At 38.7% G+C, this 23,046-nt stretch overlaps 1 protein-coding gene across 5 annotated transcripts in view; it reads right to left on the minus strand.

Annotated features, from left to right (window-relative positions):
- LOC106867995 (uncharacterized) overlaps window positions 1-23,046 on the minus strand; it is a 67,676-nt gene that overhangs the window by 25,898 nt on the left and 18,732 nt on the right. For 3 of the 5 annotated variants that reach the window (XM_089337671.1, XM_089337673.1, XM_089337672.1), the window contains 15 exons: window positions 22,356-22,594; window positions 21,003-21,246; window positions 20,755-20,864; window positions 20,014-20,146; window positions 19,732-19,890; window positions 17,848-17,991; window positions 16,103-16,188; window positions 15,318-15,437; window positions 13,971-14,199; window positions 13,088-13,259; window positions 12,155-12,213; window positions 10,840-10,979; window positions 9,277-9,444; window positions 3,674-4,781; window positions 776-2,268 (listed from right to left, as the gene is read on the minus strand). In XM_089337671.1, the coding sequence (XP_089193797.1) occupies window positions 776-2,268; window positions 3,674-4,781; window positions 9,277-9,444; window positions 10,840-10,979; window positions 12,155-12,213; window positions 13,088-13,259; window positions 13,971-14,199; window positions 15,318-15,437; window positions 16,103-16,188; window positions 17,848-17,991; window positions 19,732-19,890; window positions 20,014-20,146; window positions 20,755-20,864; window positions 21,003-21,246; window positions 22,356-22,594 (4,604 nt within the window). The remainder of the gene's footprint in view (window positions 1-775; window positions 2,269-3,673; window positions 4,782-9,276; window positions 9,445-10,839; window positions 10,980-12,154; window positions 12,214-13,087; window positions 13,260-13,970; window positions 14,200-15,317; window positions 15,438-16,102; window positions 16,189-17,847; window positions 17,992-19,731; window positions 19,891-20,013; window positions 20,147-20,754; window positions 20,865-21,002; window positions 21,247-22,355; window positions 22,595-23,046) is intronic. The other 2 variants (XM_089337674.1, XM_089337675.1) reach the window with 1 other exon arrangement.

The raw sequence follows: 23,046 nt of genomic DNA on the forward strand, positions 1-23,046 counted from the left end.
AATTTTTTTGTTGTTCTTGAAGCACACACACACACACACATATTTATTACCTTACCAGCCCAAGAAAAATAACTCTTTTAACTAAAAATGACAAGTAATGAACTATAATAAATAATATATTTTCAAGGAAAACCTGAAAATGGAACTTTACACCACCACTTCACATTAGTTCAATAAACTGGAGTTATAATTTTAATCTAATCAAAAGAATACCATATATTCGTTTCTGTAACATGAAACTTAGCATTATTATTAAGTACCAGCAAGTACTATAATAAATATTTTACTCAACTATATGTATCAAGTGCTCTTATCATACTTCATCATAATAACTGTGTGTGTTATGTAGTTTCATACATAACATACAGAGATATATTCTTTTCACTGATCTTATCATTCAAATGAGTATATATATATATATATATATATATATATATATATATATATATATATTGAACACACATACACACAGTATGTGCTTTGAAGCGTTGGAGATGATTCTCTCACCTCATATCACAGCCAACCGGTGAACTAGCATTGTGTGTGTATGTGTGTTCAATAATGCTTACAACACTCAAGCTGCTTTGAAAATTATACACACACACACACACACGTGTGTATGTGTGTGTGTGTATATATATATATATATATATATATATATATATATATATAAATAAACACACACAACCATGCATATATATATATACATATGTATGCACATATACACACACGTAAAAAAAAATTGGATAAAAAAAATCTGAAAGAAACTACGTACCAGCCGCTGCTTCTCAAAATTAGTGGATTTGTTGAGCACACTTCCTCTGTTTTCTTGTGTGGAACTAGTTATGCAAGAGATTGGCACAGACACTCTTACTAGTGATGTGGATGAAGATGTTGACGATGATGTGGATGATGACGACGACGATGGCGATGAGGATGATAATGTTGATGACTGTGATGATGACTTTGTTGATGTTGCAGTTGTTGTTGTTGTTGATGATGATGATGATGATGAGGATGTAGATGATGCTGAACGAGAGGAAGATGAGGATGTTAATAATGATAATGACGATGATGATGACAATGATGATGAGGGTGATGATGAGGATGTTGACAATGAAGATGATGATGGTGATGATGACGATGATGATGATGACGATAATGATGTGGATATTGAAATAGACGATGACACCGGTTTAAGAGTCTTTTCAGCAGTAGTGAGCTGGGCTGATGTTTTATTGAGCGGTTTTAATTTGGTGACCAACTCTTTCTGACAACTGTTGATCAAAACCGAAGGGAACTTCTTCATCTCTTCACTTCGTTTCGGAATCGCTGACAGAACGATATCTTTGCTGTTGTTACAGGAACGACGGCCTTCCAGCAGAACTTTCGACACGGTGACAGTGTGCGAGTCGATCTTCTTCACAGTTACTTTTGGCGGGGAGGGTTTGCTGAGAATCGAACCGCCCACTGACGTGTCCAGTTTCCTACTCAGCGACATCGAAGTAGTCACTGGCACCACTTTCTTATGAACCGTGTTCACGCAAACAGTTGCAGACACGCCCTTTCCTGCTTCGCTTGTGGGACTCACAAGCTTCTTGAGAATCTTAACTGCATCCACTGGCGAAGTGTTTATGCTGCTTGTGCCTCTTAACTTTTTGTAATCTTTGATCTCCGTTAAAGAGACATCCACCACTTTGGACGAGGTGGTTTTCGATTTAGCACCAATATTGTCCAGAGATTTGCCCTCAGCTAGGCTGTTTGGGGTTTCACCAAGTTTTCCTTCAACGCCTGTTGGGGAAGATTTCTTTGGAATTTTCGCATTAGAATCCTTTAGTTGAGTCGATGTGGTAATGGCATGCACTCTTACGTCTTTCATGTCAATCTTTGATGAGCAGAGGCGTTTCTCCGAAGGTTTTTCTTTAGTGATCACCACCACTTGATGCTGTTGCTGCTGACCTCCCTGTTGAGTAGATGCACTGCTTAATTTCTTCTGCACAGTTTTCACCTGGAAAATGTTTAGGGGTAGTTTTGCGATTGTTTCAGGAGAGGAGGTTTTTGCCGAGACACTCTTGGGAGACGTCGTGATGGTTATGACAGGCGGAGAGGATTCAGATGAAGACGATTCTTGCTTAGCACTCCCTTTCAGGAATGACTTAGAGACAGGAGTAGAAGAAACTGACGATGAAGACATGGTACTTGTCACAGGCTGGGAAACGGGCTCGGATGTAAGGTTGATAGTTTCTTTCAAACAGATTACATCTGGATCTAAGGGAAAAAAATAAAAACAATGTAATTAGAAACTTGTAGATCATCTGCGACATATATTGATACGTATATTTACAAATGAATTTACGCACAACACATAACATGTAGCATCTTTTATCTTTTACATGTTTCAGCCATTAGACTATGGCCATGCTGTGACACTGCCTTGAAAGATTCAGTCAAATGACTCGACCCCAGTAATTTATTCCCAAGCCCAGTCCTTATTCTATCACCTTCTTTTGCCGAACTGCTAAATTATGGGGACATAAACACACCAACCCCAGTTGTCAAGCAGCAGTGGGGACAAACACAGACACACTCACATACATGCCTGCACACACACACACACACACATGATTGGCTTCCATACAGTTTCTTATTTCTTTATTGCCCACAAGGGGCTAAACATAGAGGGGACAAACAAGGACAGATAAAGGGATTAAGTCGATTACATCAACCCCAGTGCTTAACTGGTACTTAATTTATCGACCCCGAAAGGATGAAAGGCAAAGTTGACCTCGGTGGAATTTGAACTCAGAACGTAAAGACAGACGAAATACTGCAAAGCACTTCGCCCGGCGTGCTACCGATTCTGCCAGCTCGCCGCCTTCTTTCAGTTTCTGTCTACCAAATCCACTCACAAGGTTTTGGTCAGCCCAGGGCTATAGTCAAAGACACTTGCCCAAGGTGCCACGCAGTGGGACTGAACCCGGAACCATGTGGTTGCAAAGCAAACTTCTTACCATATAGCCATGATGATGATGATGATCCCCAATATCTTCCCAGTTTGCTTTGTTACCACAGGATCTTGAGTTCTATTTGAGTGTGGTGCCTTGGGCAAGTTTCCCTCTACTGTAGTCTCAGGCTGACTTATGCATTGTGAGTGGAATTGGTAGACGAAAACTGCATGGAAGCCTGTTGCATGATATATGTGCATGTGTGTGTCAGTGAGCATGCATGTGTCTGTATGAGAGTCTAACTTCCATGTCCCAACATGAAAATCACTGAACAAAGACAAAATAAAAAAAACATTGGCAACATTATGTTGATAATCCCTATTAACAGATCATTCCCAAACTGTTTTCAGAGCCAAGTGGAATCTACTATAATAATAATACTCTTGTGTTTTTCTCCATCACAACATATGAATTAGAAAGGAAGGGGCGATGGTAAACTGGTAGTGGGATGATGTAAATTCTACAGTGAAAAAAAAAAAAATCAAACAGCGTTTCAACTCTATGTGAGTATATGTGTATGTAAAAGGGAGGTATGTGAATGTTTGTGTTCTAGTGTTTGTAAACCCGAACAAGAATGTGTGGAGAGAGAGAGAGACGGGAGGGAGAATTAGCAAGGTAAGATACACGATCGACAACAGAAACAGCAACAACGAAATAGACAGCCTTACCTGAGTTCACTTTAGAAGGATTGTCTGGTACTGAAACACTGCTTTTCCTGGTTGTGTTTGAAACTGTCGATATCAATGGTGACGTGGTGATTTTAGCCAGTAGAGTGTTGGATGTGGGTTTGGACGTGGGGCTCTCTTTCGTCCCTTTGGTAATGCTGATACTACTACTACTACTACTACTACTACTACTGCTACTACTACTACTACTACTACTACTACTACTACTTCTATTGCTATTACTGTTGCCGCTCGAAGTAGTACTAATAATGTTAATACTACTTTTACTACTGCTACTACTACTACTGTTGCTACTGCTAATGTCACTGCTGCTCTTATTATTATTATTGTTATTATTTGTTTTACTGCTGCTCTTTGGAGAAGTCACTTGGCTCGGCATGTCTGTTTCAATTTCCTCAATGAAATGATATGTGTCCAAGTCAATCTGAGCCTGGGCCAGTGAGCTGCTCAGAAGGTCCAATGGTTTAGATGAAGTTGAGCTGGTGGTGGTGATGGTAGCGGTGACAGAGGAGGCAGGAGTGCTAGCGGTGGTAGTAACAGAGACAGTCGTAGTGGTGGTGGTGGTGGCAGTGGTGGCCGTTGTGGTGGTAGTGGTGGTGGTGGTGGTGGCGGCAGTGGTGGTGTTAGAGAGAGATGTAGGAAGGAGAGAGGAGGAGGAGGAAGACGACGACGACGCAGTAGTAGAAGAAGAAGAAGCACCGAGCATGTGCACCAAAGATGAAGTTGATGCCGAGATGACCGAAGTCAACGGAAATGGTGAGGTCGAAGACCTGCTATTGTCAGCAAAACTGCTACTGCTGCCACTGCTGCTACTACCACCACTGACACTACTACCACCACTACCACTGCTACCATCCTTACTATCACCACCACTGCCACTGCCACCCCCACCACCGACAGTGCTTGATATTCTGTTGTCTTGAGTGTGGCTCGAGATGATAATCTGCTTGGCAACAACCGGAGTGTTTGCAACAGTGGTGGTGGTAGTGTTTGTGGTAGAGGTGTTGCTGCTGGTACTGCTCTGGCTAAGGGTCTGAACAGTGTTGGTGCTTGTGGTCGAAGAACCTGTTGTCACAGATGATGGAACCACCTGGCAAAATAAAAATAAATTTTCATTATTTTATTTAGTTACGTATATATATATATATTTACATATATACATATATATATATATATATATATATATATATGAGGTGGTAACAAAAAGTTCCAGGATTAGCTCTGTAACATGCCAACAGATGGCAGCACACAGTTGTCTGCGCAGTGAAAGCTAGCAGTGACCTCCATGAGGCAGTGTGCCGAACGACATTGCTGCGTTTACTTTGAATGTTGTGAAATTTGTGTTTTTGTGATCACATGTAGGCTGCAGTCTGCAATTCTGTCAGGGATTGGAAGTTGGAACAAAGAGCCAATGTAAGAATTTTGGGTTAAAGTCGGGAAGTCTGCTACAGAGACATTGAGCATGCTTCGGTAGGCTTACGGCGATGAGGCAACAAGGTCATATGCAATGTTTCGAGTGGTACAGGTGCTTCAAAAGAGGAAGAACGTCCCTGGAAGACAACGAGCGATCTTGAAGACCTTCCTGAAGTGCCACTCCCAGAAATGTGATCTTGTATGTTGAGAATTCGTCCCCCTGCCTCCAGGCCAGACCATCAACTGAAAGTTCCACTGTGACATTTGGAAGCGCTTGAAGGAGGACATTCATCAAACAGCAACAGGATCTGTGGAGTGCAAAGAATTGGATTCTTCAGAGCTCTCCTCACTCGTGAGTTCCTCGCCAAAAACATGGTATCGCTTCTGCACCTGCCCTATTCACCAGATTTAGCGATTTTAGATTTGCCCTATTCCCAAAGATGAAAATGCAAATCAAAGGTCATTGTCTTAACATCGTTGTGAAGATCCAGAGCAAATTGCAGAAGGTCCTCGACCTGCTTACGGCAAATGACTTCTAAGGTGGATTCCAAAAGTGGTAGGAATGCTGGGATTGGGGTACTGCTGCACAAGGTGACTATTTCAAAGGAGATGATGTTAAAACTCAGGTAAATAAGTTACTCTTTTTATTAAACATAACTTGTCCAGGAACATCTTGATACCACTTCGTACATATATGCTACTTTCATAGTCAGGCAACTGCAAGAGAAGTACTTAGCTTAAAACAAACCGTTATACTTGGTATTTGTTGATCTAGAGTGCCCGGTTGTGTGATATGGTGGACTATGAGGAGGCTAGGGGTAGATAAGCAGCTTGTGAAAGCTGTACAGGCCATGTACAGAGATGCTGTCAGTAAGGTGAGAGTTAACCACGAGTATAGTGAAGAATTTGGTGTACAGATAGGCATTCCTCAGTCTCGTCCTTTTCATCATTGTCCTCCAGGTAATAATAGAGGAATTCAAGACTGGCAGTCTCTGGGAACAACTATACGCTGATGATCTTGGCCTCATAGCAGATTCTATATCAAAGATAGAAAAGAAATTCCAGGTGTGGAAGCAAAACCTGGAATCTAAGGGCCTCAAGGTTAATTTAGCAAAGACTAAGGTTTTAGTATGCAAAAAAACAGACAGGATCCTATCCACTTCACATAAGTAGCCCTGCTTTGATGATGCCTGATCATCAATATAGCCATGACACATGAAGATGAATAAGATGAGACTGGCTTAGACTGGATGAAAAAAAAAAGCTATATGAAGAGGGCTGGAACCAAGAAACCCCAGAATCCAAGAAGTATTTGATGAAAGAATTTAACTGATGCCTTTTCATCCCATGGAAGCAGGGACGGTAAAATCAGAGAAGTACGATTCTAATGCAGAGAGATCCATCAACATTAATTAAATGGTTAATAACAGTCTGAGCTGCTACAAGGCTATTTAAAACGAGAGAAAACTGACTTCAAAAGAACCCCCATCCTCTCTCGGTAGTAGAATCAATACATAAATCTACAACACCAGGTCTATCATCTTTAACAGAAACCAATTCTCCACCTTCTTTCCCTTTACAATCCAATTAACTCTTTAGCATTTAAACTGGCTAGATCTCACCTCTCACACCTACTCCACAATCTTGTTCTAAAACTATACAATCATATCACTAAAATTTCAAAGCTATAAGATAATGCATGATTAATTCAAAACAATGTGAATAAATAAGCATTGCATTTGACAGAGTAATCTGAACACTAAAGGGTTAATGTTCATCTTAGCTATGAACCATGTATGATCTCTCCAGGATACAAGACATCAATGGGAACAAAAGCATTCATTATCTTCCGTTTTCTATTCTAACCATTTAAGTGATTCTTTAACTCTTCAGCATTCGCATTACTGTCAAATGCAATGCTTATTTATTGACATTGTTTTGAATTAATCATGCATTTTCTCATAATTTTGAAATTTCAATGATGTGACTCTATTTTTAGAATGACATTGTAGGTTTGAACATAAAACAGGTAGAATACTTGAGCTGGATTTGGCCAATTTAAATGCTAAAAAATGAATGAGTTTTTTTTTTATACTTTCCCACATACAAACACTCATTCTCTCTTTCTCTTCCTCAATAATAAATACTGAAGTTACATGTACTACAACTACTACAATTAAGAAATCATCATCATCATTTAGCATCTGCTTTACATGCTGGCATGGGTTAGACGCTTTGACCGAAACAGGTAAGCTGGAGAGCTGCACCAGGTTCCAACACTGTCATTCATCATCATCACTGAATGTCCATTGTCCACGCTGGCATGGGTTGGATGGCTTGACCAGACTCCAACCCAATTCGGCATGGTTTCTACAGTTTGATGCCCTTCCTAAAACCAACTTCTCCAAGAGTGTAGTGGGTGCTTTTACATGCCTTCTTATGTTTAAAATGTCTTAAGCCATATATATACAACACACCAAGACAAGCATTTGACTAGCCAACACTAGATGCAAACTGCAACTTACATAAGACCAGAACTCCTTCACAACCCGGGGACTGTCAGTGCCTATGTGCACAAATGCTTATGGCAAAAAGTGGTACTTTTACAAATCAATCACTCACAAAATGCAACTGCACACAAACATGAAACAATTGTTGACCAATGCAACCATGTAAAAGTGAACATTAAAATTATGATCTAACACACACACACACAGAGAAAGAGCTAGACTAATACAGGATCTATACTATTTACTCAACATAATAGAAAGCCTTGAGTTCAGTGTGAGGCACCATCTGATTTTGAAAGACTATTACCTATTACTTCCTATATTATAGATTAATTATAAAGCATTTCCTTGTATGTTGTGAACATGTTTCTGAAAATATTTTATGACTAAAAAATAGAGAATTGGGTTGTATGTTTACTTTATTGTTTCGGTTGCATGTTTCACATCAAATAAACAAAAACCAAGAAACAGAGTTGAGGAAAGTATCCAACAATGCAAGGATAAAAGACAGTTGAGAGGGAGAGGGAGAGGGTGAGAGGAGAGAGTGAGAATTGGCCAAAAGGAAAAGAAAATAAGATACAACTAAAGATCTAAAAATGGACAGACACAATTAATGAGAAAAATTAAGGAAAGAAATCTAAGGACAGATTCTGAGAGAGAGAGAGAAAGACAGAGAGAATTCAGGAGTAAGTAACAGAAAGCTAAAGGGAAAGGGTGGGAGAATCAAAGAGAGAGAGAGAGAGAGCTAATGAGGAGGGGGCTGAAGTATTTTCACCCTTGCACTGTACTGAATGACAACTAAACAGGGGAATGGGTGGGAAAATGCTGCCAGACTTAGCGACTGAAAGAGTGAGGGTGTGGAATATGTTACCAGACTTACTGACTGCACAAGAGAGGAAGGTCTGAGAAAAAAAAAAAGAAAAAAAAAACAGAGGGAAAGGGAAGCTACAGTGTGCAGCAGCATGTGGCTATTCATTTTTCATTTCTAAAGTAAAATTTCATATTGTACAGAAAAAAAGTTATTTATACAGAGAAACAACTAATAAACAGATTTAGTTCTTTAGCATTCAGATTACTGTCAAATATAATGCTTATTCATTCACATATTTACAAATTAATCATGTATTATGTTGTACCTTAGAGATTTCAAAGATGTGATTGCTTATTTTTAGAGTGACATTGCAGGGTAGGTGTGATATACTAGATCTGGCCAGTTTAAACATAAAACAGGATTTGGGACAGATATGATTGGTTTAAATGCTAAAGAGTTTTAAAAAATCTTAAATTATCTTGGTATTTAAATTGACTCTATATTTTCCACCAAAAAACAAAATAAAACCCCACTGAAATGTGCTCTAAAATGGCCAAAGACAGCTGGTTATCAGAAAACAGTAAAAGAACAAAAAACAAAAAGTGCTAAAACCCTTTTCGTACCAACTCTGCTTGAAAATGGTCCTTAATTTATAGCTCAATACCCGTTTTCAAATGTTCATATTAAAAACATTGCAGCATATTTTTATATAAGAACATTTTGTTAACTTATATTTCAAACACCAAAATGGAGAAGCTAGTTATTTGAATGAAATCCCTCCAAATATTTGAAAACTCATCAAGGCAGGCAGAAAGTACTTTCTTTAGTCAGGAGAAAGTCAATGGACAAACCGTATAAAAGAGTCCAGTCTGAGGATCGAGTTCCCCTTGTAACAGCTCTTGGTTCATAGAGGTGGAGAGCTGCTCAACTAGATCTGTTGGCACTGGTGTTGAGGGAGGAGTTTCAGTAGAGATGGGTACTTCAACAGTATTGGAGACATCAGGAGTGGAAACTGTAACCTACGAATCACAGCAGCATTAAAAAAAAAAAAAAACAGAAAAAAAAACTGTAAAACTTAATATAAAATTATAAAATGAAATATAAAAAAAAAACAAACTTAAAAAGAAAAACACATAAAAGTGATAAATTTATTTGTGTTAGAGAAGAGTGATGTATGTTTGCCAGCATAGGTGCAGGAGTGGTTGTATGGTAAGTAGCTTGCTTACCAACCACATGGTTCCAGGTTCAGTCCCACTGCGTGGCACCTTGGGCAAGTGTCTTCTACTACATCCTCGGGCCGAACAATGTCTTCTGAGTGGATTTGATAGACGGAAACTGAAAGAAGCCCGTCATATATATATATATATATATATGTGTGTGTGTGTGTGTGTGTGTGTGTGTGTGTGTGTGTGTGTGTGTGTGTGTGTGTGTGTTGGTGTGTGTTGTGTTTTCCCCCCATCATCACTTGACAACCGATGCTGGTGTGTTTACATCCCCGTAACTTAGCGGTCAGATGGAATTTGTTGAGGCAGATTTTGTACAGCTGGATGCCCTTCTTATCACCAACCCTCACCTGTTTCCAAGCAATTAGCAGCAGCAGCATCATTTATTGAGGGAAGAGAGAGAATTAAAAAGAAAGCCCCCACCACCACCATAATTGTATGAATTACCGTGCGTAGAACACAAATTCATAAAAATATTCTGAAAATCCCAAAACATAAACAAGTGATGAAGGGTGCTTTAAAAAAAAAAAACACTAATTTTACATTACGATAAAGATGCAAGTTGCAAGGAAGATAATATTCCCGAGTAATCTCCCTTACTGACTGCATCTTTTTTTTTTTTCTATATACCACTCTTTTTTTTTTAAGTCAGAAATAGTGATTAATTAGGTTGTACCACATTTTTAAAAACGACAAACATAAAGCTTAAGAAAAACCATAGTTAATGTTTGACATTTTTTATAAACGAATGATCCACAATTCGTAAACAATAGCGTTTTTCTGTATTTTTTCCTAAAATTTTTACTTGCAAAACGTGGTTTTAACTTTCATAGCTGCAGTCTTACTGAAACTAGTATAAGAACGAACGTACGCACACCACACACACACACATATATATATATATATATATATATATATATATATATATATATACATACATGTATACATATAGGCTTCTTTCAATTTGTCTACCAAATCCACTCACAAGGGTTTGGTTGGCCTGAAGCGACAGTAGAAAATACTTGCCCATGGTAGAAGATACATAAAACAGGTAGAATATTTGGGCCAGATATAGCTGAATTAAATAGCTGATGTCAAATAATGGTCGCATCAGCAACACAAAATAGGTGGCACCAACACAGGTGCACCAAAATGTCTCGTACCCAGCACATGCATTACTTTCAACCTCACCTGCATCGGTTCTTCAATCTGTTTAGAAATGCTGAGTGGAAATGTGGAAGAATTGAGAAAACTGAGTGGGTCGACCGAACCGCCGATAGAAGAAGCTGGAGCGTCTTTTTCTTCTTGACTTAAAATGCTCAGAGCCTGATCTGCACAGGGATGAAAAGAAAAGAAAAAAAAAAGAGAAAAAAAGGGAAAATTATAGAAATACATACATACATGTACACAGTGATACATACATACATACACACATACATATATGCATACATACATACATGTACACAGTGAATGAATCATGAGTTTGGCATGAACAGACACTCACCCACACAATTTACTCCTACATACTTCTAATACAAAATGACCCCCACTCACCAGAAGCTGGGAACCAAGCTTTATTTATACTGTAATGATTCCACGGCTTCATTATGAACTCATCCCTTTAATTAAAATTAATTTCTAAATTACATGTACAAGTGGGGTGCTGAAAAGTTCTTTAAAGGGTTATGCAAAAGACCTCATTGGAGGCCCAACCTTCTAAGTTCTTTCACAGGGCTTAGAAAAACTGAAGGACCACTCAATAAGTCTGTGAATCTGAGAAGGGGAATATGTTAGATAAAATCATAATTAACTGATCCTCCTATATTTCCTTTTACCCAACGCCAGGCACCTTGCAGCCCCTGCTCAAACTGCCCTTTATTTATTTTTCTTTTAATAACTCACACAGAAACAAAAGTACCGTGCAGGACAGGTCTGCAGGGTCTCTGCAACTGAATGTGAGGAGGCAGGTAGGTGAAAGGAACCACAATTCATGAGATAACCCTGGACCGGAGACCCGGTCCAAATTGTCGTAAAACCACATTGTCATGTTAAATTAGAGAGCAGGTCAAGTTTCAGTTCTCTGTCCAAGAACCAGTTCAGGCCATCTGATAGGCATCCACTAATCTGACTCTATGGTAGAAGATACTTGTTCCAGGTGCCACACAGTTGGATAAAACATGGAACCATGAACATGTAGCCTCGTTTATTTGCGATTCAATTATCACTGACAACATAGCATCCTCAACTGTGAACCGTGTACACTTATCACGGATCGATCTGCAATAAAATGAGTCAGCGATGAGTCAAAGATTAAGCTTATACTTCAAAAACACACCCCGGCAACCACTCACAATGCTCAGCTACCCAGAATGCGCTGACTATAACTAGTGTTTACATGACCACACTGCGAGGTACCCTTTTACTGGTTTCAGTCAAAAACAATGATTTTGCAATAAATATATACAGAAAAAAAAAAAAAGAAAACAAAAAAATAAAAATAACTTACCAAGGGTGTAAAAGTTCTGCTGATTTATTTGCTCAGAAAGATTTCCAAGGTCTGATGAACTGTTTGTAGTTTGTAACAGGAGAGAATGAAAGTCAATCGGCAAAGGAACGAGGTTTGCATTGGTAGTATGTTTGTTCCAGACAAGATTCCATAGGAAGCGAGATATATGAAAAAAGAAAACAAAAAAAAAAATTATGAAGTACCATAGAGGATTTTAATTTAAATGAAATCAGATAATTATAAGTATCAATTAGGTTTTGGATAGAAATAGGCCAACAGAGTAAAATAAATAAAACAGGTTATAGTATCTAATTTGTTTAGACGGTTTATGATAGGTGCTCTGTAGTGCAATCAGATATGTGACCACATGATATTGTTGTATAGTATAATTCACTAAACAGATACAAGAGATATACATCAATAAACATCCTCATCAAAGGTTTATTTGGTTATTTTAATTCATTAACTGATCCCTTGGTCAAATAGACTGATAATTACTCAGAATAAATTCATAAGTAAAAACTGATGAGAAGACACATCATCGTTTAACGTCCGCCTTCCATGCTAGCATGGGTTGGACGATTTGACTGGGGACTGGTGAAACCAGATGGCTACACCAGGCTCCAATCTGATCTGGATGCCCTTCCTAACGCCAACCACTCCGAGAGTGTAGTGGGTGCTTTTACGTGCCACTGGCACAGGTGGTACTGGCAATGGCCACGCTCAAAGTGGTGTATTTTATGTGTCACCTGCACAGGAGCCAGTCCAGTGGCACTGGCAATGACCTTGCTCGAATGCCTTTTCACGTGCCACCGGCACAAATGCCAGGAAGGTGATGCTGTTTTGTTTAAAGATATTAAGATTTGCATGTCGAGACAAATAAAATGGCAGATTGCGCAGGGAGGGGGATAAGAATAGAGCACCATTCTTTACCTTCTAATGATCTCTTTCTCTTTGATTTGGAGGTTACCGTTATTGGATTGGTGCTGCATCTCTAAGAGAGCCGAGATAGCATCTGTAGAAGAATCATTGGTATATGTGTTTGATTGGTCATCCGCGACATCATATTCAAACCACTCGTTGCTAGTGAGTGGCTGGGTGGAAACTGAAAAAAAACCCCAAAAAACTATCAACAAAATCACATGTTGTTATCATAATTAAGCTGATGTTTGAAATAAAACAAACATGAAACTTTAATGGCGGTTTTAATTCAGACCACTTTAAAACAGAGCGTTTGTACCCCAGAACCAGCGGTGGTGTCAGGCAGGTTGGTATGAAAAGGGTGAACACAGAAACTAACTTGAAGAAATAAGACCGGAAAGAAGAAAAAACAAAGCGATTTACAGGTTCAAAATTATCTTTCCAGGCTATTTATTTATGTCACACGTAATTAAAGTGTGGGGAGGCGCAATGGCCTAGTGGTTAGGGCAGCAGACTTGCGGTCATAGGATCTCGGTTTTGATTCCCAGACCGGGCGTTGTGAGTGTTTATTGAGCGAAAACACCTAAAGCTCCACGAGGCTCCAGCAGGATGGTGGTGAACCCTGCTGTACTCTTTCGCCCCAACTTTCTCTGACGCTTACTTCCTGTTTCTGTTGTGCCTGTAATTTAAAGGGTCAGCCTTGTCACACTGTGTTATGCTGAATATCACCGAGAACTACGTTAAGGGTACACGTGTCTGTGGAGTGCTCAGCCACTTGCACGTTAATTTCACGAGCAGGCTGTTCCGTTGATCGGATCAACTGGAACGCTCGACGTCGTAAGCGACGGCGGGCCAACAACAAACAACAAAAAAAAAATTCAAGTGTGAGACTTACTTTTAGTCTGAGGTGTACTAGAATGAAGCTGGTTGCCGGCTGAGATGATTTCGACTGGTTCATCAGCAGCGATAGCAACATCAGTAATTGCTATAGTAGAAGAAGTCTGCTGTGAGTCAGCAGAATGAGTGTCTGGCAGGATACCAGCGGCTTGAATGAGTTCTGCCAGCAATGTAGAAGTCTTCCCGCCAGCACTGTCAACATCTGTGATTCGAGCCTGTTGCTGACGCTGTTCATGTGGATACAATGGATGAGCGAGAGACGGAGCAAAAGAAAATAGAAAAGTAAAACATATTAATATTTAAAAAATACAACAAAGAAACTTTGTTGTGCCTAGGGAGGGTCATAATGCCAATATTATTAACACACACACACAATGGTTCAATTCCACTCCTTTGTTATTAATCAATTGGTTAAATATTCAACTAACTAATCGATTGTTTAATATGGTTAAGCAATAAGTCATTTGTTTTGTTTTTGTTTGTCAAAACTCTTCCATTGTTACTTGCAACCCTTTCAATCACTTTTGACGTAGTCAGTTATGGAGGCCATGTTTGCTAGAGATCTTGTGTGCATGTATGTGTGTACCAGTGTGTGTGTGCGTGTGTATATCAATATTATCAACACACACACACACTGGTTCAATTCTGGTCCTTTATCATTAGTCAGTGCGTATGCTAATAATAATGGTACAATGACTCTCCCTAGACACAACAAAATTTGTTTCAACACACAAATTCACATAAAGAACATTGCAAACCACATACAAAAACGAAACAAACTGTTTTACATTTATTTTTCTACACTTACATGGTTTTTGTTTATTATTTTTGTTATAGTTGATTGCCCCTTCTACTACTAACCACAAAAATGAAAATTTATAATAAAATCTGTTTTTTGTCACTCAGGCATACTTTGACAAACTAAATAATGTGCTTTGCTCAGGAAAAAAAACACCAAGCAAGGTAATATTTCCCCACTGTGCAGAATATTAGAAACTATAAACAATAACAGGATGACAAGACAAAGAAACACACACAATGGGTTTCTTCCAGTTTCCGTCCAACACATCCACTCACAAGGATCTTCTGACCTAAGCCTATCTATAACAGAAGACACTTGCCCAAGGTGCCACACAGTGGGGCTGAACCCGGAACCATGTGGTTGGGAAGCAAACCCCTTAACCACACAGCCACGCCTATTAACGTCTGTTATAGTAATGCTCGAACTCATCATAACTACACTAGCAACGATTCCCACAAGAAATTTAAAAACAAAAACACTTTCATTAATTGAGGCAAATAACAACAACAACAACAGCAACAATAAAAGACTCACTACCACTACCTTCAATGACTCTGGAACTGTTGTGGTTACAATTATCTTTTTCTCTAGAGGAGACTTCAAAGAAGATACTGGACTACTTCCTTGACGATTATCATGTTTATGAATGAAACTTACAAGTTCCTGAAAGAAGGAAGACAAAAACCAAAAAAAAAAAAAAAAGAGTAAATAAATGGAAAAAAGAAATAATGATTTCTGTTAGCAATTAATCAACGGGCACTTTAGTGCAATAGACACAGACATGTCTGTTTGGATACAGAGTACGCCTCCTAACTAAGTGGCTTTTGAGTTCTGTCTCATTGCATGACACATTCAGAAAAACATCTTCAGTAGATTCAGTGAGTGAAATTGGTAGACAGAAACTGTGTGGAAGCCAATCACATATGTAAATAGACATTCTTTTATTGTTTTGCTTGCTTCAGTCATTGGACTGCAGCCGTGTTGAGGCACCACCTTGAAGAGTTTAGTCAGTCAAACAAACCCCAGTATTTGTTTCTAAGTTTGATACTTATTCTCATCATCTGGCACAAAATCACATCCTCCAATGCCTCCTCCCCTCTCAAAGATTCCTTGGTGACCCTGCCAGTGCAGATGCCACGTAAAATGCATCCAGTCCACACTGTCAAGTGTGGACTGGATGCATTTATGTTTTTTTATGTTTTTACTGACAGAACATTGGACTTCAGTAAGAAAACAAGATCAAGACACAAGGTTAGATGCTCTGATAATATGAATTAGTAATGGTAAAATTAAGATTATGATGAAATTGTGAGATGAACTCTACATACCGTTCCTTTTGTGATGCTAGTGGAAATTGGGACTGGTGATCTTTTAGGTGGAGCTTTCGTCACCACAATAACATTAGGTCGGCTTACTAAAGACAGAAGAAAAAAAAACAAAAGTTAAATAGAAAAGAACTGAAATTTAAAAAATATAACCAGCAAAAAAAAAAGTAACTCATATTCTTAAATGACTAATATTTCAAATCAATAATTTTCAAGTCATGTGCAGTGTCCATTACCTGAATATTCAGTGAGTAACAAGTGAAATTTCAAAATGAAGCTGAAATCATATTCTAAGCAACCAGCATATTACTATTTCCTATACAGAAAGATGCAAGTGTGGCTATGTGATTAAGAAGCTTGCTTCCCAACTATGTGGTCCTGGGTTCAGTCCCTCTGCGCAAGTGTCTTCTACTATAGCCCTGGGTCAACCAAAGCTTTTCGAGTGGATTTGATAGATGGAATTTAAAAGAAACCCATTGTGTGTATGGGGGAGGGGAGAGTGTTCCCTTGTCTTCACATCACATGATGTTTGTAAATAAGCGCATTGTATTTCACCAGCCTCTTGTGAAAAACATGTCTGGCCATGGGGAAACATTACCATGATAAGAAATAGGTGAAGGTTAACAACAGGAAGGGCATCTGACCACAGAAAATATGCCTCAACAAATTCTGCCTGACCCATGCAAGCATGGAAAAGTGGACATATAATAATGATGATGTTGACACAGTCACACATGCAAACATACAGAACTGAAATCTAACACCAAAGAAGCAGACTTTCTTTTCAACCTCCTGCAGCCAAAGAAAGGTCCACAGTTAAAGCCATCATAAATACCACTACTACCACTACTACCACTACTACCAGTAATTCGGTTACTCCATTCATGGCAGTGTTTCCACTGCTACAACACCACTGCCATCATCATCCTTTTAATGCCCACTTTTCCATGTGTCAGACTGATCTTCTACAATCAGATGCCCTTTCTGTCATCAACCTGTACCTGTTTCCAAGTGAAGTAATGTTTCTCCCATGACCAAACATGTTTTCAAGGACAACTGGAAGTGAAAGACTGCATGATGGTGACATTTGTTTACAATTATCAGATGAAGTTAAGGCATGGAGATATCATCACCATCATCATCCTTTGATGTTCATTTTCCATGCTGGCATGGGTTGGACAGTTTGGCAAGTTAGAGAGCTGCACTAGGTTCCAGTCTGATTTGGCTTGGTTCCTATGGTTGGATGCCCCTCCTAATACCAACCACTTTACAGTGTGTGCTGAGTGCTTTTAACATGGCACCAGCATAAATGAAAGGTTTCTTTCAGTTTGACTACCAAATCCATAGGCTTTGGTTGACCAAGGATAATAGCAGAAGACAGTGACCCTAAGTACCACACAGTGGGATTGAGCCCAAAACTACATAGTATACACATACACACATAAATATATACAAAAAATGCATGCATGCACACACACACACACACAAACATGGTTCTGACTATACAGCCACAAATTAAGATAGCAACTTCACCCACAAAAACTAGAGCCAGCAATAACGATTCTGCCAGTAATTTTGAGGGGAGGGGGAAAGTTGATTACACTAACCCCTCCCCCTCCCCCGAACTAACTCACTGCCCTATCAACAAGTACAGCAGCAACAACAACAAACTCTAACAAACACAAAAGAAAATAATTATTGGGGGAAAAAAGGGGGGAGGAAAAAAAAAAGCATGATTGCAAACTAACCAGTTCCACCGGTGCTGGATTTGACTGCTGTTAGATGCAAAGTTTTGGGATTCACAGTCACTACATTAGCTGTCTTTGTCGTTGTAATCACCTTCCCACCTGGAGCATTGATGTTCAGGATTTTGCTGTTGCCTGCTTGGCTCACTGCCGCAAAGTGGAATGGAATAGAAAAGCGGTAGGGGGAGAAAGAAAAAAGGTGAAAAAAAAAGGAGAAAAATAAAGACAAGGGAAACACAGGTACAGAATGTGTGAGACAAAGAGGAAAATAAAAAATAGAAAATTACTTTCTGGTGGAAATTGTACCATTTTGTTTTTATTTATATTTTCAACCCTTTCGCATTCAGATTACTCTGTCAAATGTAATGCTTATTTATTTGCATTGTTTTTGAATTAATTATGCATTACCTTGTACCTTCAAGATTTCCATGATGTGATTGTTTATTTTTAGAATGACAATTGTGGGGTAGATATATGAGAGGCCAGATATGGCTGGTTTGACAATAAAACAGGGAGAATATCTGAGCCAGATACAACTGGTTTAAACTGCTAACAAGTTAAATATGGTTTCCTGGTCTAACATGAGACCATTGGGATTTCAAATTCAAACTTCTAATCCTGTTAATTATGAAGAAATGATTATCTCGCTTGTACTAACACCTCCATGTGTTAGATTTCTTTTTGTACTTTTGTGTAAAAACCAGAGAAACTATTACACTAAGATTTTTCATTTTTTCAAAAGAAAAAAAGGCATGGTTGCATGGTTTTTGCAAGACATCAAACAAAAAGAAACTATGATTCATACATGGGTCGCTGCAAGTCTCTGCATTCTATATTAATAACTCAAGACTGGGACTGCCAGCAAAGTAGACTGAGTGTTTTCCATAAAACTAGGCATCTGTCATATCAAATAGTGGTGGTGGTGGTGGTGGTGGTGGGGTCACTTCCACCTGTCTGTGTTAACAAAAAACAGTGACGCCATGCAGAGGAAGGTATAGCAGAAAAGTTGTACATCTAAATATCCAAATAAGTGATTTTCAGATCTTCAGAGCTAAATACTGATTGTGAAACAGAAGTTCAATCTGCTGACAACCAGGTAGACTGAAGTAAATATAATTATGTACCTTGTTTAGGAATGTGGTACTTGGAACTGAGGTAAAATGGAAAAATATTAAGACTATGTAGTCGGCAGTGTGGTAAATTAACATCATAGCTATCCGTGCCTCATATGAACCCATACCATACTAAAGAACAACCTCAGGAAGCTGAACCTTTCAGATGAAATGGCAAAGGAGCGAGATACCTGACACCTAACTGTACTCAAAGAGAACTATACCCTGCAGCAGAAGTGTTAAGACTGATCCTTCAGCTGGTGTAAAGAACTTGTAGCAGTGCAACATAAAAACGCCCAAGTGGTGCACATGTGTGGCGTCACGTATAAGTGTTTATGCGGTGCCATGTAAAAGGCTTGAACATTTCCACAGGATTATAGGGGGGAGAAGTGGAGGTTATTGGGAGTGGGGAAGCACAGTGACCTGTGAGTTTTAATTGTCTCCGTTTGACATCCTTAGTATTTGAACTAAAGATATAACGACATAACACAAGGCATTTCCTCTGACAGACTACCAGTTCTGCTAACCAACTGCCAGCATAGCAACAAAAAAGGGAGTCACAAAGGTAGCTATAGACAGAATGGAACGATAAATCTGAGTCCTGCAAATGTGAAGTTTAGATGGTATTGATGCTCCTACAGCTCTACATAACTAAGCACTGAAAAGTAAACAAGGTCTGAAATCAAGAGTAATTAAGGCACCTTGTTTCTTGATTTACTAATTTGTACTCTTTATTGAGATAGAAAGAAAGTTAAAAAGAGCGTTGATGAAATACCTGAAATAGTGGACACAGGCCTAGTCACCATAGAAACTGTAGTGGCAGTAGTAGTTGTGGAGACTCCACTAACAACTACCACTGGTGTCCCAGATTGGGTTGGCTTGGGTAATATTTTACTACCAGTGGGTGGGACACTCTGGGTTATTATCTTCATGCCTAGGGATAAATGGACAAATAAATAAATATTAGATAAAATATAAAGAGAGGTTTATATACACACACACACATACACAAAGAGAAAAGAATCATGTATGTATACATATTGGCCCAATAGCTTACCTCCTTCATGCTTAATCTGGATTGCTGACTTTGTGGTTGGTTTTATTTGGATACTCTGTACAGACTGGTTTCCTTGGGGAGAATGTAATGGTTGCTGGCCAACAGGGATCACAACGCCAGGTTTTTGACCAAACTGTGAAAATATTAAGAGAAGCATAACAGTAAAAGATAACATGCAAAACACAACATTTACTGATATGACTGGTACTTTATTTAGGATGATCTAGTGGGAGACAGAGGACATGACAATACCAGTGCCTCAAGCCATATTGGCTTAATGCATTTTAACCATTTAATGCACACAAGTTTGTCACATTAATATTATATTAAAATTCCCTTTAACCTTTCAGCATGCAGATTATTTTATCAAACGTAATGCTTATTCATTCATATGGTTTTGAATTAATCATATATTTATCTTGTAGTTTTGAGATTTGGGTGATTGATTGTTTATTTTTAGAATGACATTGCAGGATAGGTGAGAAAAACCAGATCTGACCACTTTGAACATAAAAAAGTAGAATATTTGGGTCGGATATGGCTGGTTTAAATGCTAAAGGGTTAAATAATTTAAATGCATTGGGGCCTTTCAGTGTCCTTCTACAATCTGTTCACAGGTACTTAGTTAAAAGTAATAATAATAATAATAATAATAATAATAATAATAATAATAATAATAAACAATTTAATCAAATAATAAGAGAGATAAAAGATTATAAGCAAATAAATAAAATAGTTTACCTGAGGGAGCTTCTGTCTTGGAACTGATTTTGGTCTGGGTTTAGAAATGTTTATAGATGATGGTAAAAATGCTGCAGAAGGAGTACCAAGAACAGCAGTTGTATTTGTTGCTGAAAACAAAATAGAAATTTCTATTCAGAGAGAGAGAGAGAGAAGGAAAATAAAGAGAAAAAAGAGGATTCAAGAAAAAAGAAAAAAAAAAAAAGACACTGATAGAGCAATCAGCAAATAATACTGCAGAAACTCACAGGTAGACTTTGAAGACGTATTTGATGTAGTGACCACAGTGATGATGTTTCCAAGGTTACCATTGGAGATGGAAACACTTCCAGGACTTGTGTTTGTGCTAGGCATCACAATGGACATCTTTGGATGACCACTGCCACTGGTCGTCATTGTTGGGATTGTTTTAACAAGAGGCAAAGAAATGGACTTTGGTAATACATTAGGGCCAGTGCTTGAACCAGAACCAGAAGTGGACACCAATATCACCTGTAGGATGGGAAAAATAAAAATTAGGCCTCTAAGAACATAGAATGTTCTACAAAGAAATGGTACATCACAAGCATATTCTAAAATGGCCTGATATATATTTCCAACAGCTAAGTGAAGTCATTGTTGTTTTAGCATTTACTTTTTCACACCTGCATGGGTCAGACAGAACTTGATAAGGCAAATTTCCTTGGCTGGATGCTCTTCTTGTCATCAACGGTTACCTGTTTCTCAGCAAGGTAGTATTTCAGCATGGAAAACAGGAACTGCACAACATTACTTCTATGACAGTGATGCCCATTTACGGTCATCACACGGAGTGGAGGCAAGAGTACACACAATACACGTGTATAGGATGAACTTCTTTTAGATTCTGTCAACCAAGTCCCCTCACAAGGTTTTGCTCAATCTGGGACTATGGTAGAATACACTTGCCCAAGGTGCTGTGCAGTGGGACTGAACCCTAGATCACATGGCTGAGAAGAAGCCATACCTGCACCTAGTAAGATGTGAAATTACATGAGTTATCCAGAAACTTAATGGGCATAACTGCATCACACATGAACAACCTTTGTACTCTTGAGTCCCATTGTCTATAAGGCTACGTTGCCTCAGTGTATCAACAGTTGAGGAACAGGTAATTCATAAATGAAAAGCAGGTAAATTTATCATCAAATTGTTTCTTAAACAAGTTAAAGTTTCTGTAATTAGGATCAACTCAGCATGCAAGTGATAGAAAATGGGGAAGAATTTACTAAAACAACAGAGAATTTTTGACAATCTTGAGGTATAATTAAGATAAGACAAATAAAATATGCAGGCATTTCATGAAAGGACATCAACAACAATACGAGACATAACATTTCTCTTTCAATAGAGTATGCTGACACACCTAATGTTCTACAGACTGTATTTCAAATATGCTACCAACAGACTAAATGACATTAATGTAGATACTAAGTGGCACTGTTGTGGACACAAATTAGCACAAATGTAGATAATGTACAAGTAAGAAAGGCTAAGTTTCACAACCACACATCTCTGTGCTTGTACACACATAAACACCTTTCTCTCTAAGCTAAAAAAAAAAAAAAGAGTAACGTCCTTACTTTTTGGGTTTGCGTTGCAACAGCGCTGGTGTTTTGGCTTCTTGTCTGAGAGTTCTTGCTGATGGTGATCTTGACGGGAGACATACCTTGCAGGGTGTTTGATGACGTTGAAGAGGAGGCGGATGCAGTGGTAGCACGGGGTGTCTGGGTTCCAGCACAGACTGAACTTATATTATCCACCGACATGCTTCTTTTCTTCCGACTGCACGTTTCTTCTTCATCTTCAGGAATAACACCCCCTTGTAAAAGATAATAGAAGCAATATTGGTTAACATAAACAAACAACAAATATATATTTTTATCTTTTATTAGTTTCAGTCATTAGACTGTGGGCATGTTGGGGCACCATCTTGAAGAACCTTTCAGTCGAATGTATCAGCCCCAGTAGTTATATTTCTTCTAAGCATGGCACTTATTTTCTCAGTCTCTTTTGCTGAACTGCTATATTACAGGGCTGTAAACACACCAGCACCAATTGCCAGGCAGTAATGGGGAACACACAAACACACACATATATATATAATGCTGCTCCTCTAAATGGAAACCTTACCTGTCATTGTGGTTTTGTGGCACAAAGCAAAGCAGGCCTTGCCATCCACTCAAGAAAACACATAATAAATGATCCACAAGCACTCAAGCAAACTGAGTCCTCTACTTGTTCCATTTACCAAACGGTTTGCATGGCACCAGT

The sequence above is a fragment of the Octopus bimaculoides genome, chromosome 19, assembly GCF_046866305.1.
Source record: "Octopus bimaculoides isolate indiv1 chromosome 19, ASM4686630v1, whole genome shotgun sequence".
Taxonomy (NCBI): Eukaryota; Metazoa; Mollusca; class Cephalopoda; order Octopoda; family Octopodidae; genus Octopus; species Octopus bimaculoides.